The sequence below is a fragment of the Micromys minutus genome (genome assembly GCF_963924665.1).
Source record: "Micromys minutus genome assembly, chromosome: 17".
In the NCBI taxonomy this organism is placed as follows: domain Eukaryota; kingdom Metazoa; phylum Chordata; class Mammalia; order Rodentia; family Muridae; genus Micromys; species Micromys minutus.
In genome coordinates, this window is record NC_137952.1 from 20,821,274 (window position 1) to 20,838,413 (window position 17,140).

The following is a 17,140-nucleotide window of genomic DNA, read 5'->3' on the forward strand; positions in this document are numbered from 1 at the left end:
TGCTCTAATTTAGACTTGAAATGTTCTCAAAATGCCCATGAATCAGAAGCTACTGGGAGGCAGCAGTATCTTGAAGATAGGGCCAAAAGGAGGATTTAAGTGGCTGGGGCTGTCCCCATGAGGAGGATTGTGACTCCTTACTCTGCTTAGTACTGCTTTACCAGTGGCCAAAAGTAATGGAACCAATCAATGCTGGACTAAAATTGTTTGTAATACAAACCACAAAAAAAAAAAAAAAAAAAAAAAAAAAAAGAATTTCCTAAATAAGGCAAAATGTCCTGACTTAAAGAGTAAAGTGGAAAGGGTTAAACAGAATAGTCAGTCCTGGGATGAATCATAGGGAAATGAAGAAAATCTAGGAACTGCCAGTTCTCTGTTCTCCTCTGAAACGTCATGTGTGATTGGAGTGCTAGATGCATTGAAGAGAAAATTATGGTGGCTAAGGGTCTGTGTCCTGGAATGGACATTATAAAGTATCCAGAGACCCCAGTATACCCCAGGGCTCTCACAGAAGTAACTGTCCCATGATGACTCCAGACTGTCAAAAGACAAAAAACAAACAAAAAAAATATAAAGTCAAGAAAATTAGGAACAGGGAATTCCTGGCTCAGAAATATTGATGATGTGGTAAATGATGCAGGCACAAAGTCAAGTGAGCAGGGCAGGAAGACTAGGCAAATGCTAGTGCTGCAGTAAATTTTATAGCAAAATGGAAAACAGGACATGAAGTAGGTTGGGATCGCAATGTATACAATTGCTTTTTTTTAAAAGTGGAAACTTAATAGATACCGTGTGTTAAATAATATATTTTTGAAATATGAATTACAGATTAAAGAAGTCGAGTTTTTATCTCTTTCCAATATTACAAAGCTGTACAACTCTATGATTTCACATGCCTAACAATGTGTATACAGAGAAATTGTTAAGACTGGTGCATGCCCAAATGAGGCTAGTGACTTCTCAGGAAAGGATGGGACATAACAGGGTAAAGGGGAGGGCGGGTTTAGTTCACTTTACATACTTCTGCATGCTGGGTTTTGTTTTCTGAGTTATTATGCATTTCACAATTAAAATGTAAAATCAAAACCAAACAAAAAAAATCCCCCCAAAACCAGACAGACAAACATCTTTGATTGTGCCAGCGGCACACAGTCCTAGAACCTTAAGTCACTTGGTCGTCAGCTGTTGAATCTCTTTAATCAAGAGACTCAACTGGCTGGCTAGTCTTATGTGGAGGTAGAATAAAAAATGGAAACTCCAACATTCCCAGCTCTGTTCAGAGCAATCACTGAGGTGAATGTGAATTAAGTACAAAAAGCTACAGATGAACAAGTCTTTCTGGTCTGACATTTAAAAATTAACTTTTTGTCTACTTTTTTCAGAAGAAAAATGTAGAAAGTGTACAAAAGGTTATATAAGGTTCACATGTGCATTCTCTCTCTCTCTCTCTGTTAATTTGAAATGTTTTTATTGATTCTATATTTAATTAAAGAGACATGTTTAAAATTTTTGTCCCGGGGCTGGAGAGATGGCTCAGTGATTAAGATCACTAGCCGCAAGCAGGACTCCCAGTGGAAGGATAAGGACAGCAACCCACTCACAAAGCCTTCGACCCAAAATGTGTTCTGCTTACAAGATGTGCAGGGACAAAGATAGAGCAGAGATGAAGGGAATGGCCAGCCAATGACTGCCCCAAATTATGACCCATCCCATGAGCAAGAATCCCTGACACTATGAATGGTACTGTTATGTTTGCATAAAAGAATTAGTTAACTGTCCTCTGAGAGGCCCCACCCAGCAGTCAATGGAAAGAGATGCAGAGACTCACACACATTAGATGGAGCTCGAGGAGTCTTTCAGAAGAGTTGGGAGAAAGATTGAGGGACCCAAAGAAGACAGGGACTCCACAGGAAGTTCAAAAGCGTCAACTAACCTGGACACTTGGGGTCTCCCAGAGACTGACTCACGGACCAAAGAGTGAACATGGGCTGGACTCGGGCGCCCTGCACATATGTAGCATGAGCAGTTTGGGCCTTATGAGTCCAAACAACTGGAGGAAGGGCTGTCTTGAGCTTGTCTGCCTGCCTGTGGATCCTGTGGCCTTAAATGGACTGCTGTGTCTGGCCAGTGGGAGAGATTGTGTCTAGTCCTGTAGCAACTTGATGTAGGGGTGGGGGTAAGATGGAGGTGGAGGATTGATACACAGAGGGGGCTTCCACTTCTAAGGGGAATGGGGGAAGGACTTACATAAAGGGAAGAGCTAATACTGGGTTGTAAAGTAAATAAGTAAATAAATAAATTTAATAATAAAAAGAGTGCTGGCTGCTCTTCTAGAGGACCTAGGTTCAATTCTAACACCCATATGGGTGGTTTACAAACATCTATAATTTTAGTTCCAGGGGTCCAATAAGCCAGGCAGCGGTAACGCATGGCTTTATCCCAAGCACTTGGGAGGCAGAGCTAGGAGGATCTCTTAAGTTCTAGGCCAGCCTTGACTACAGAGTAAGTTCCAGGACATCTAGGGCCACACAGAGAAATGCTATCTCAAAAACCAAACCAAAACAAAAACAAACAAATCAATAACTGTTGATGACAAAGCCATTTCTGTGTGTTTTCTGTAAAACAGTAAGGAAAGCCTGGGAAATGCAAAGACATCATCATAAAGCAAATTTAACTATTAGTTCTTCAATGAATTTCTTGATGACCGTAAGCCATTTGGAAGACAGGACTGTAATGGAATAGACTGGGCTTCAATTCATCCCTAAAGTGGATTTGAACCAACCAGTTCAGTTCCTAAGTTCTCATAGGGGATACGTTCTCATTTTGCTTTACTGACACAGTTTTAATAAATTTGTGTTTCATTATGAAATGAGGGTTGAATTTTAGGGTGTTTGATACAAGCTTCGTATATGGGTATGCTAGTAGACTCCCAAGTGTGTTCAGATTAAATTACTTAAAAACAGATCGAATTCTTTCAGGCTTGCTTATTGGAAAGGGATAAAGGAATCAGTCCTTCAAGAATAAGACTAATCCTGAAACCTTTATCCTTCTTGTTTTACCCCAGAATTAAGTAGAACAACACAACACATGGTGCCTGAGGCTGAAAAGCTTTGGGCTGTTAGGCTCCCACAGCACCAGACTGGTTAGAGAGGAAAAGTCAGAACCTTAAACCTCTACAGATAAGGCTGTTCAGATTCAAGATTATCAAACAGCTTTTCTGGTACTGAACTGTGCGTTATTTAAAACCATAGCTAATCTGACAGATGACTATGGCTAAGGTCCAAGAGTGTGTCACACAGAGACTCATTTAACACTGAAGCCACTGCCTTAGGTCCCCCAAGTGTCTCAGAAAGCTTTAACCACAGGAACTCTGGAAGCTTTTCAGAAGTCCTAAAAATGAAATGCATATGACTTCAACATTTTTTGGCTACTAGCACATGATTTTGCAGGATTTTATAGCTACACACACATACACATGCATGCACACAACTACCAAACATAAATACAACCTCTCAGTTCTCAATCTGCATAATGTGCTGACCACTTGGTATTGGATAAGCGGTTTGTGTGCTCTTCCCAGCCCATTTCTCCTGCTCCTACCATTCCCTAGTTGCCTGTAGGGTTGTGTAGGGTTGAAGACTCCTGGGCTGTCTGAAATCCATGTCTATTTTTGTTCTTGTTTAGCTCCTGTTTGGGCAGATGTGTTGGACCTCTCTCCCCCACAACAACTTTTTTAGTCAAAGTGTCTTAACTTAAAAAAAAAAAAAGCAAGCAAAAACTAATTACCTTTCAACGTAGATGTTTTTGCCAGTCCCAAGGGAATAGAGGCTGCACAGAATGTGGTAGCATGAAATCTGCACGTCACTCACTGAAACAAAAAGATGCCATAACCACATATCAGTCTCAGCTCCATCTCCATCATATGGAAAAGTCCATGAAAAAAAAAGTTAAGGTAGGCACCAGTCACGAGCTAACAACCTCTCTCTAGTTTTCCCTTCTCCCTGTGTCTGTAAACAAGTGAAATCCTATTCAAACCAGATATTCTTTTACTACTTGCTGGAAAACACTACAGGGAAATGTGCTCCGACTCAAACACCTATGCCATTTGCAGGGCTTCTGACAAAGATCACAAAGCTTCTTGAAGAAGGCATTTTTTTTTTTTTTTTTGGCCAATGGAGCTTCCTTAACATGTCATTTACCCAACAAAGGAAGACATTATGTTTAAATTTTACCAAGGGTAATATTGTCTTCCTTTGGCTTGAAGAACAAATAAAACTTGAAGCGTCTGTGTTACTTTTAATCATTTTCTAAGAAGGTCTATATATCTGCCATTCCTTTTTCAGAGACTAAGAGAGGGAGGGAAGGAGAGGGAGTTGGAGACAGGGAAATAGGGAGGGAGAGGAAGAAGGAGAGAGGGAAGAAGTCTAAATATGCTCATCTAAAAATTATGCTGTATTTTTAACTGTATCACAGTCTTCTCTGTTTTCTAAGTGAATAGAGTTCTAAAGGAACACAAAAAATTTCAACAGCAGGCAACACGTCCCCAACCACATCTAGGCCTCATGCCATGGACCACTAGGACTACTTCAACAAAACCAGGAACTAATTTAATGTTTATTTTCCAACCAAGACACTGGCTTGTTTCCATGTCATGAAATGTTTACCTCTTGGGGACTGACTGATGGAAGACACAGCCCAGGCTATCAACAACTGGCTAAATTAAATCGTATGGCAAATGTTTGAGCAGTCCTGAAGCTTGGTGGCAGAACATGAACATGGTGGGGATGGGAATGGGGCTGGACATTCTGCTAAGTACAAAGCAAAATAAAACCAATAAAAGATGGAAAAAAAAAACCAAAACACCATGAGATGTTAACCTTATTTCTTTGCTCCTGGTAACAATGAATAATTAAGGCTTTTAAATGTGTAGCACAGCATCTAGAAGCCCTGGTAGCAGAGTATTTCTGGGATTTATTGCTCAGATAACCTTTTCAAATTCAATGTAGCAGGTGTGAAACTGGTTCAGAATGAAATTGGAGAAAGATGAAATGTTCTAAACTCACACTAAAGGATTTCTTCCTTTCCAAGGATCGATCACTGCATTTTTTAAAAAAAATCTGTCTTTCTACTCTGCTCTCAAGGTCAGTGTGAGTGAACGGGTCTCTGTCTGTGGCCAGGGCATAGACATTGGAGACAAATGGCAGTAGGACTCACAGAGTAGATCCACCCCAAACTGATGCTGAGCGATGTGCTCAAAGATGGAGGTCAGGATGGGAAGCAGAGCCACTGTGGTGTAGTTAATATTCTGAGAAACACCTTTGATCTGCGTTCTGGAATGGGTAAACTTCCCCAGCTTCAGGTTCTCTGAGGTCTTCTCTAAGTCTTCTGCAGCATTTTCAAAGAATGCCCGCAGCCCGGCTTTCACCAGCTCAGAGCCTGACTTCATCACTGTCCTGTAAGTAAGGACACAACTGCATTGTCAGACTGGACAGACAGTGGATCCTGGCCTCTTTCCATCTGGAAAATCAACGTGAACCACACAGTTCCCTAGAGTTAGTGACTGAATAATGGGCCTGGCTTGTAGAGATCATTGCCAAACTCTTCATGACCCACAGAGAAGTGTTTAGAATGGAGTAGTGGTAGGCACATGCCGCAGCTACCTTGTCTGTTATTATCAAATGAAAGGAATAGGCATGAGCCTTTTCCCAGTTTACTTGGGGGTCAAGAACCTTTGTAAGTGCTATTTAGGAGGAAGGGGGAGAAAAGAGAATAGGGAAGCAGTTGTCTAAAGTCTGTACTTCTCTGAGTTTGCAGAACAATCCTACATTGGAAGAGATGGGGGAGGGGAGAGAAGAAAGCCAGTCCTATTAGGTCACTGAGGCAGTGGACAAGAAAATGCACCCTGGGAATAGCTGAAGCTAAGAACCACTGAATTCTTTTCTCAAAACTGTTTCATAGAACATAGAGTTGGAACAAAACCTATATGCAGTCTGTAATTTTCCACATTGCAATATCGTCTTTAGAAGATAATAACAGAATTCCTTCCAGGGCAGGTGCTCTTTCTTTTCAAAGTTTCCTTGGTAATTATCAAACATATCAGTAGAGACCAGCAGGGAGGCTTGCTCTGAAATCAAAGGATTCCTGTAATGATCTGTATGTTTGTTATGGTTATTGTTTATTTATTGCTGTGTGTTTGTGTACATGTGCATGTGTGTGCACGTGTGCGTGTGCATGTGCGTGTGTGTGTGTGTGTGTGTGTGTGTGTGTGTGTGTGTGTGTGCATCTCCTTTGACCACTTTCCATTCTATCTATTGAAGCAGGGTCTCTCATTTGAACCCAAAGCTCAGTGATGTGGTTAGTCTCATTATCCAGCTTGTTCTGGGGATCCTGCCCCTGCCTGAGTGCAGATGAGTTGCTTTAACTACTAGACATTTCTCTGGGTCCTGTCCTCATGTTTGTTGGGCAAGGGCTTTTAACTGAGCCATGGTTCTAGACCTTATTATTTGTCATGGGCTTCCATTTGTCACAAGCTACCATTTTTTGGGTCACTCTCTTAAGAAGGTAGCTCTCTTTTACATGAGATCTTGAGGTGTATGTCCTTTTCCTGACTCTGATAAGAATTATTTATTAATAAATACTTTTTTGTTTCTGAGAGAAGGTCTCACTATATAGCTTTTTGGCTGGCCTTAAGCTCACAGAGACCTGCCTGCCACTGCTTCCTGAGTGTTGAGGCTAAAGGTATATGTCATAAGGACCTTTCTTCTCTTATTTGTTTATTCTTTTCGCATATATTACATCCCTACCTCAGTTTCCTCTCTATCCACTCCACCCAATGCTTTGCCTCAGATCTACTCTATCTCTGCTATCAACTGAACAGGGATATCAACTGGACACAGCATAACAAATTACAATAGGCACAGACCCTCATATCAAGGCTGGACAAGGCAACCCAGCAGGAGGAAAAGGGCCCCAAGAGCAGGCCAGAGAGTCAGAGACAGCTCTCACTCCCACTGTTAAGAGTCCCACATGAACACAGACCCACACAGGCTCCCTGACTGTCATTTCAGTCTCTGTGAGCCCCCTCTGTGAGAACTGATGAGATAATTCTGTGAGCCATGTTCTTATGGTGTCCTCTACCCTTCTGGCTCCTACAGATCCTTCCTCCCCATCTTCCTTGGGGATTCCCAGAATTCTGCCTAATGTTTAGCTACAGGTTTCTGAATCTGCTCCCATCAGTTTCTGGATGAAGCCTCTCTGGTAAGGACCCTTTTTTATTGTTTGTTTGTTTTTCCATTTTTTAAAATTGGATATTCTCTGCATGCACATTTCAGATGTTATCCCCTTCCACCAATCCCATTCCACCTCCCCTTCCCATTGCCTACATGAAGGTGCTCCCTCTCCCAACCACCTTCTCCCACACCTCAGCACCTTGGCGTTCCCCTACACTGGGATAATGAGCCTTCGCTGGACCAAAGGCCTCTCCTCTCATTGATGCCAGACAATGCTATTCTCTGCTGCATATGTACCTGGAGCCATGGGTCTCTCCATGTGTGCTTCATGGTTGGTGTTTTAGTCCCTGGGAGCTGTGGTGGGTTTGGTTAGTTGATCATTTTGTTTTTCTAATGGGGTTGCAGACCCTTTCAACTCCTTTAATTCTTTCTCTAGCTCCTTCATTGGGGTCCTCGTGTTCAGTCTGATGGTTAACTGCAAGCATCTTCCCCTGTATCTGTATGACTCTGGCAGAGCCTCTGAGAAGGCATCCAAATCAGGTTCCTGCCAGTAAACACTACTTGGTATCAGCCATAGTGGTTTAATGGCTGCATATGGGGTGGAGCCCCAGGTGAGGCAGTCTCTGGATGATCTGTTCTCTAATCTCTGCTCCTCTATTTGTCCCTTTATTTGATAAGGGCCATTCTTAATTCTTAATGACCATTCTTAAACGGAGCTTCTGTCAGCTCATTTTACTACCTCTCTCTTTTAAAATATCATATATGTTAATATTACCAGAACTGTGTATTGTTTATTTGCTTATGAAATATATTTTCCTGTCCAGCCATCCTTCCTGCAAAATTTCAAATCTTCTTGTGACTTTTATTTTTATTAAACAAGGTTTTACTATAAATACAAGGCTGGAATTGAACTTTTGATCCTTCTGTGTCTGTCTTCTACACGTTAAGATTATATACATACTACTTTACCAAGTATCTGACATATTTTAAGAATTACATTTATTAATTTATACATGTGTGTGTGTGTGTGTGTGTGTATGTGTGTGTGTGTGTGTGTGTGTGTGTGTGTGTGTGTGTGTGTGTGTGTGTGTAGTTGTGGAAGCTACAGATTTCTGGGAGTCAATTATCTTCTTTTGCCACAGGGGTCACAGTGACTGAACTTGGGTTACCTACTGGGCTCTTTCCCTGGCTTCGTATATAATCTTCCAGAAGCCAGCATTTTCTTCCTCCCCAACTTGAACTCAAAATGGCACTGTTCATCTTTCAGGATGACAAGGGTTTCATCACCTACCAGGCATCTCTACTGGTACATGTACATGTGTATATATACTATTAAGCACAAACTGCATGTTGCTATGTTACTTATACATTTTTATCTCCTGAAAATAAGAGAGGATAAGAGCTGATTAACTGCTTCATATTTAGGACAGTCCATGACAGTAGGCCTGGACTGTGGGAATGAGAAGCAGAATGCTGACTTCCAGGGCCATCTTTGTCTATTTGGAGGTCAAAGAGGGTATCATAAGAAACCACTAGAAAGAAAACATCAGACTTACCTTGTGTCAAGTGTCTGAGCTAAGATATGAAGACAGCTCACCATTGTAGTTGAATCACTCCCTAGGATAAAACATATCAGCCGTGACTTCTCAAAACCAGCCTGGCTGTTAAATACAGCCTTCTTAGTATGCATAAGCCTTAGCCCAGTATAATTAACCAGCAACACACAAAGTGCCAGGTCTGTGTTCAGGGACAAGGCATTTATCTCTTGTCTGACAGAGCCTCAGCTTCATGATGGATGTCAGGGCAGAGCTTAAAACATTCATTGGTGTGGAAAATCTGAGCTGTTAAAGAAGTAGAGAGGTCATTAATCATGCTTCAGACCAATTTTCTATGGAAAATTTAGGTGACACCTCAGTCCCAAGGTGCGCGTTTTCCAAGGGAGTCACAAATGAAGGCTCAGGTAGTTACAGGGAGGAGTGCTGCCTTTAGCCACATAGCCTTTTACTTACCAAAGAGGGAAATCCTGTGTCTCACGAGAGCAGCCAGCTTGCAGAATAAGCTAAAGCAGAAGAAGTTGTAATTCAGAACCAGGGAGACCCAAGAAGTGATTTTTTCCCACATTCTCCCACCCCTCACATTTGAAGTAGTTCATAGTTTGGAGCTCTAGGAGGATACACCATGTCCTCTGGAAGAGTCTTTGGAGCCATGCTGAGGAAAATAATGTGGTTCGCACTGCCTGGGTGGAGAATTATGAAAGGTTCCTTGCAGGCAGCTCCATTCTATTAAAAACTATTCCTCTGCAATGAGAACACTGTTTGGCAATGGCCCTGTGCAAACTTCCCTTGGTGATTGACACCGTGTGTTCCAATGTTCATTCACGGAGCCCGGGAAAAAAGGATGAAGATTTTGAAAGGCAGCATGGAATTTCAGACTGTTCTGCAGCCTTCAAGCTTTAGTTGGAAGGTGGAAAAATGTTGGGATTAGAAAAAGTGCTAATGGTTAGAGTCTGTTAAACACAAAAGCATTTTAAGAGGTATATTTTGCTGTTATCTTTAGTAGTCTACAATCTGACCTAGTTGGGTCCTTGGAACTAGGAAGCTGTTATCATCATAATCATCATCATCATCATCACCATCATCATTGTTATTGATTGTTGTTTGTATTTCTGACATCTCTCTATGTTCCACTTACACTTTTCACCATGGAGCCCTTTGGAGGTTGAATTACATACTTGTTGTAGTTAGGAAGGCCTTGTATAGTTAGGAAAAAGTCCTGCAGATGTTTCCCAGAATGCTGTCAATTGAGCACATCCAGGGCCACTGTGACTGCAGTCCACATGTGTGGGTGACACTCTTGGGAGATTCTATGAACTCTGACCTTTGACACTGATATGTCTTGAGAAGAACTTTGCATTCCCTTCAGGAAGCAGGGAAACAGAAAGAAGGCTAATAGGGAAAACAGGAACAAGGCACTGGTGCAGACTACAATGCTGCACCGAGACTCAGCTGAAACTACAGGCTCACATTCATGACTTGTACTGGAGATCCTTGCTGCTCATAAGACAGAAGTCTTGCTAGGATGACTGGAACAGGGAAGAAATGTATCATGAGCTTTGGCTGCCAAACCCTCCTCAACCTTAAAGGACAACAACACCGCTCAGTTAATGTCCTGGATTTGGTTTTTGGGGTCTTGGTGAAGCTCTTTCAGTGCTTTCTGCTGGGTTAGCTTTCTCCTCTATAACCAAATAGCTCTCCTACAAAAGTTGGAGATCAATTCAGAAAATTAAAAATACACATACATTTTGTATAAATTGAAGGCATATGTTCTTCTACCTAAAGTGCATTAGATTGATACAGATTGGATATCTAGATTGAATACTGAAGTGGCTTCTCTCACTGTCAAAAGTGCTGCAGAAGCCCTGAAATTTCACAAAGTTGTAGCTGTATCCTTAAAAGTCCATGATTTAAATTAAAAAGTTCCCGTGGTGTGTTAGTTCTGTCAATTTGTCATAAAATGAGACAACTCTGGAAGGGAATCCTAATAGACAAAGAGACCCTTAAGATTGTCTGCCAGTCACTTTCTTGACCTAATTGATGTGCTAGTGTGATGTGTGGGTGCCATTCCTGACTGTGTGGTCCTGAATGTGTAAGAAAGCAGGATGAGCAAGCCATGAGGAGCAAGCCCAAAGCAGCACTCTTCTCTAGCCTCTGCTTCAGTTCCTGCCTCTAGGTTCCTGCCTTAAATTCTTGTGCTGACTTTCCTGGATAATGGAGTATTATCTGAAGATATAGAATGGAATAAATCCTTTTCTTTCTAAGCTGATTTTGGTCTTGATGTTTTATCATAGCAACAACAACAACAACAACAAAACAAAGCAAACCGAACCAACCAACCAAACAATAACCCCGTAAACAAAAACAACCTCCCCTAAGATACTTAATTATCTTTAGTTCAAATTAATAAAGAGTTTAAAAACGATTCAGTCTGAGCCAGGTGTGGTGGCTCAAGCCTTTAATTCTAGTATTTAAGAGGCAGAGGCAGGAAGATCTTTGTAAGTTCAAGGCCAGCCTGACCTACAAATCAAATCCAAGATAGTCAGGGCTATTATACAGAGAAACCCTACCTTAAAAAACAAAACCCTGACATATATGTAGCAGAGAGATGCCTGAGGCAGGAGAGGATGCACCTAACTTGCCAGGGTAGAGGATACTCAGTGGGCCCACACTCTCAGGTGTGAAGTGGATGGGTGTGGAGTAGAGGCCCTAGGAGGGGCTACTGGGAAGGGGGACACCATTTGGGATGTAAATAAATATATAAATAAATAAATTTTTAAAAAGAAAATCAAAACCAAACATAAGAGATAAAGACTGGCATGGTGGGACAAGCCATTAATAGTCAGGGTACCCAGGCTATAAAAAAAAGACCTATCTCAAAAAAAAAAAAAAAAAAAAAAAAAATAAGTGAAATTATTTCAAAAGAGAGAGCCTGGAATTCCACACTGTGAAGGGTATTAGATTAAAGATAAGGTGGAAAGTCTTAATGAAATGGATGATTTTCTAGATAGATACCATGTACCAAAGTTAAATAAAGACCAGGTAAACTATCTAAACAGCTCTATAGCCCTTACAGAAATAGAAGCAGTCATTAAAAAAGTCCCCCCCCCCATAAAAGCCCATGGCCAAATACTTTTAGTGCAGAATTCTACAAGATTTTCAAAGAAGAGCTAATACCAATACTCCTCAAACTAGTCCATAAAATAGAAACACTGCCAAACTCATTCTATGAAGCCAAAGTCACCTTGATACTTAAACCACACAAAGACTCAAAAAAGATAACTTCAGAGCAATTACTCTTATGGATATCAATGCAAAACTACACAGTAAAATACTTGCAAACCAAATCCAGGAATACATCAAAAACATCAATAGTGATCAAGTAGGCATCATCTCAGGGATGCAGGGATTGTTCAGTATACAAAAGTCCATCAATGTAATCCACTGTATAAACAAACTGAAAGAAAAAAAAACCCACATGATCATCTCATTAGATGATAAAAAGCATTTAACAAATTCCAATACCCCTTTATGTTAAAGGTTTTAGAGAAATCCAGGATAAAAGACACATACTTAAATATAATCAAAACAATATACAGTAAGCCAATAGCCAACATCAAGCTAAATGGAGAGAAACTAGAAGCAATCCCACTAAAATCAGAGACAAGACAAGGCTGCCCACTCTCTTCCTACATATTCAATATAGTACTGGAAGTTCTAACCAGAGAAATAAGGAAACTAAAGGAGATACAGGGGATATAAACTGGAAAAGAAGAAGTCAAAGTATTGCTAATTGCAGATGATATGATAGTATACATAAACAACCCCCCCCCCAATCTACCAGAAAACTCCTACAGCTCATAAACAACTTGAGAAAAGTGGCTGGATACAAAATTAACTCAAATCAGTAGCCTTCCTTTACACAAATGATAAACTAGCCAAGAAAGAAAATTGAGAAACAACACCCTTAACAATAGCCCTGGATAATATAAAAATATCTTGGAGTAACTCTAAACAAGCAAGTGAAAGATCTGTATGACAAAAACTTGAAGCCTCTGAAGAAAGAAATTGAAGAAGATATCAGAGGGTGGAAAGACCTCCCATGATCATGGCTAGGTAGGATTAGCATAGTGATGATGCTAAATGGCCATCTTACCAAAAGCAATCAGCAGATTCAATGCAATCCCCATCAAAACTCCAACAAAAAGTTTTATTGACCTTAAAAGAGCAATTCTTAACTTCATAAGAAAAAACAAAACAAAACAAAACCATAAACCCAGGATAGCTAAAACAAGTCTGAACAACAAACGAACTTAGGAAAGAATTACCATTTCTGACCTCAAGCAGTACTACAGAGCAATAGTGATAAAAAGAAAACAAAACAACAAGACAAGCAAAAACTGCACAGTATTAGTACAGAATCAAACACACTGATCAATGGAATTGAATAGAAGACCCAGAAACAAACCCACACATTTATGAACATTGACTTTTGGTAAAGAAACCAAAATCATACAATGGTAAAAAGAAAGCATCTTCAACAAATGCTGCTGGTCTAACTGGATGTCTACATGTAGAAGAATGAAAATAGATTCATATTTATCACCCTACACAAAACTCTAGACCAAGTTGATCAAGGACCTCAACATAAAACCTGATACACTAAATCTCATAGAAGAGAAAGAGAGAAATACCTCTGAACACATTGTTACAAGAGACAATATCCTGAACAGAACATCAATGGTGCAGTCTCTAAGATCAACAATTGATTGATGGGATATCATGGAACTGCAAAGCTTCTGTAAGGCAAAGGACACCGTCAATAGGACAAAACGGCAGCCTACATCTCCACCAAGCCTACATCTGACAGAGGGCTAACATTCAAATTTATAAAGAACTCAAGAAATTAAACACCAACAACTGAAATAACTCAATTTAAAAAATGGGGTACAGAAATAAACAGAGAGGAATCTTGAATGGCCATAAAGCACTGAAAAAATGTTTAAAGTCCTTAGTCAGCAGGGAAATCTAAATTAAAACAACTCTGAAATTCATACTTATACAGGTCAAAATGGCTAGTATCAAAAACTCAAGTGAGGGCACATGTTGGCAAAGATGTGGAGAAAGGAAGCACTCCTCCATTGTTTTGGGAGTACAAACATATTCAACCATTGTGGAAATCAATTTGGTGGTTTCTTAGAAAACTGGAAATAGTTCTGCCTCAAGACCCACCTATTCCACTCCTGGACATATACCCAAATGATCCTCCAACATCTCACAAAGACACTTGATGAACTATATTTATAGCAGCTTTATTTGTAACAGTTGAGATGTCCCTCAACTGAAGAATGGATAAAGAAAATGTGGCGCCTCTACTCAATGAAATACTATTCAGTTATAAAAAACAAAGACATCATGAATTTTGCAGGCAAATAGATGGATCTTGAGAATATCATCCTGAGTGAGGTAACCTAGTCCCCAAAGGCCATGCATGATATGTATTCACTTATAAGTGGGCATTACCCATAAAATACAGGGTGCCCATGCTCCACAGAGCCAAGTAGGCTGGACAGAAAGGAGGGCACAAACAAGGATGCTTGAGCATCACTTAGAATGGGGAATGGAATAATCATGGTAGGCAGATAGAGAGCAGGAATTGGGTGAGAGAGAGGATTAGGAGGGGATTGGAGGGTTTAGGGTCAGGTGTAGGGAGGGCCAGTAGAGATGGCCATGAGAATGAATGGAAATCTGCTCCCAGTGGTAGGGTAAGTTGGGGACATCTCTAGAAAGAGACAGATACATGAGATAGGGAAGGCACCCAAGAATCACCGGAGGTGTCCTTAGCTGTGACTTGTCGCATTGGGTATATGGACCCTGGGGAGGCTGTGTTCTGTGGTCAGGGGGACCCTGTTTGGGTGATAGGCACACCAACCACCCCACAAAAACATTTGACCCAAACTTATTCTGTCTATAAGAAATGCAGGGATTGGGAATGGAGCAGAGACTGAGGGAATGGCCAACCAATAACTTGAAACCCATCCCATGAGGAAGAACTAATCCCTGACACTATTGATGATACTGTTATGCTTGCAGACATGAGTCTAGCATGGCTCTCTTCTGAAAGTCTGGACCCACCAACTGGCTCAGACAGAGGCATACATACACCCACAGTCAAACAACAGGGATCTTTGGGAGTCTTTTCAAGAATGGGAGGAAGGATTGCACCCCCTAAGGAGATAGAAAGTTCATAGGAAGACCAACAGAATCAACTAACCTGGACCCTTGGGGCTCTCAGAGGCTGAATCACCAACTGAAGAACACACACAGGATGGACCTAGGTCTCCCTGCACACATGTAACAGATGTGCAGCTTGGTCTTCAAGTGGGTTGCAAACAGCTAGAGTGGCGGCTGTCTCAAAAGCTGTTGCCTGTGTATGGGATGTGTTCTTCTAGTTGGGCTGCCTTGTCTGGCCTCAGTGGGAGAGGAAGCACCTAGCCTTGCAGAGACTTTAAGTGCCAGGGTTGGGAGATACCCAGGCGGGACCCTGCCTTCTCAGAATAGAAGAGGAAGGGAGATGGGGAAAGGATTGTGGGAGGGCTGATCAGGAGGGAGGTAGTGAGTGGTTGTAAAGTGAATTTTTTTTAAATACACAAGAATCACATGCATGCAGGTAAAATATGTATACAGATGAAATTAAATATAAATGAATATTATATATGTATATGGTAGACCCAAACTGAAGGATTCAATAAAAAAAGATATCTGGTGCATGTCAGAGGCTGAGACAAGAAAATTGCTGGTTTCAGACTAGCCTGGGATAGGCTGTGAAGCTGGACCTTTAATCCTAGAGTTTTGGAGGCAGAAGCAGGCAGATTTTTGTGAGCTGGGGGCCCATCTGACTTACACAGTGAATTCTAGGCCAGCCAGAGCGATACAGCGAGACACATGAAATAAATGAACCAGAGTTCTTAGTCCCTTAAACAAACAAAAAAACAAACAAAGGGGAAAAAGAGGAACAGAAAAGACATGAGGAAAGAAGAGTCTGCTAGGGTGAACGTGCTCAGAGCAAACACCACTGCTTCTGTGGGAGACACCAGCTCGCAGATGCATTTGGAAGCCATTTGCAAGGCTGATCAGCTCTCAGTTGTCTTCCAGCCATGACAAATGGTGCCTGGTTGAACAAATGTTACATTTCCATGAATTAATAGTCTAAGATCAACAGATGAGGCGAACAGACACACCTGCCCCCTGCTGGATTATCTGAATGTCTTGCCTGGCTGCTCATGGAACGCACTAGCTCAACGTAAAGGCATAAGATCTTGGGATCAGTACCCGGTTCCAAAGTACCCTGCTCTGGCACGATGGCGTTTCTTCTTCTTGGGACTAGGTGGTCACAGCACAGAAGTGGTATGTGTAAGTTGCACACTTACTCTGGTGGGCAAAAACTCTCGTATATGAAACATTCATTTCAGCGCTTGTTCATGCAGTGTTTGATAAATGTTAGGCAAACCTTCAGGCTGAATATATTCCCAAAGAGTGATAGTTAATGGCTGAGCTCTTATTCAGTATGATGTGCATGTTCATTGTCAATGGCGAGTATTCAGGCTTTCACTACCCTTTGCGATTTAGAAGTCTAATCCACATGTGGCCTTTTATTGACCTAATGGAGAATTTGAAGCATGCTGGACAGCACCTTTCCGCCTTATTGTGACAGTTCCCCTGTGTTAAGGTCTGTGAAGGAACTCATGCCTAGGGGAGTGTTAGGCTTGTGCATGTGTGTGCATGTGTGTGTGTGTGTGTGTGTGTGTGTGTGTGTGTGTACGCACACGTCTGTACCTCTGGCAGCCACAGGATAATGTCTGGTGTTCAATCACACTCTACTTTATTCCTGTAGACACAGTGTCTCTCACTAAATGTGGAGCTAGTTTGGTAGCCAACAAGCTTCAGTGATTCTCCTGCCTTAGCTCCCTCTAACACCTGATCTATGTTACAGGTAGGTATACATGCAGCCACATTCAATTTTTATTTAAGTGCAAAGATCCGAACTCCATTACTCACGCTTGAGCAGTGTCTTAGGATTTGACTGCTGTGAACAGACAACTGACCAAGGCAAGTCTTATAAGGACAATATTTAACTGGGGCTGGCTTACAGGTTCAGAGGTTCAATCCATCATCATCAAGGTGGGAGCATGGCAGTATCTAGGTGGGCATGGTGCAGGCAGAGCTGAGAATTCTACATCTTTATCTAAAAGCTGCTAGTGGAAGACTGGCTTCCAGGCAGCTAGAATGAGGGTCTTAAAGCCCACACCCATTCCCTCAAGGCCTCACCTACTCAAACAGGGCCACACCTTAATAGTG

The 17,140-nt window shown here is 41.4% G+C and overlaps 1 protein-coding gene across 2 annotated transcripts in view; it reads right to left on the minus strand.

The window, feature by feature from the left end:
* RYR3 (ryanodine receptor 3) overlaps positions 1-17,140 on the minus strand; it is a 523,847-nt gene that overhangs the window by 80,597 nt on the left and 426,110 nt on the right. For both annotated transcript variants that reach the window (XM_080931244.1, XM_080931245.1), the window contains exons 61-64: positions 9,239-9,288; positions 8,786-8,846; positions 5,215-5,453; positions 3,787-3,868 (exon numbers count right to left, since the gene is read on the minus strand). In XM_080931244.1, the coding sequence (XP_080787370.1) occupies positions 3,787-3,868; positions 5,215-5,453; positions 8,786-8,846; positions 9,239-9,288 (432 nt within the window). The remainder of the gene's footprint in view (positions 1-3,786; positions 3,869-5,214; positions 5,454-8,785; positions 8,847-9,238; positions 9,289-17,140) is intronic.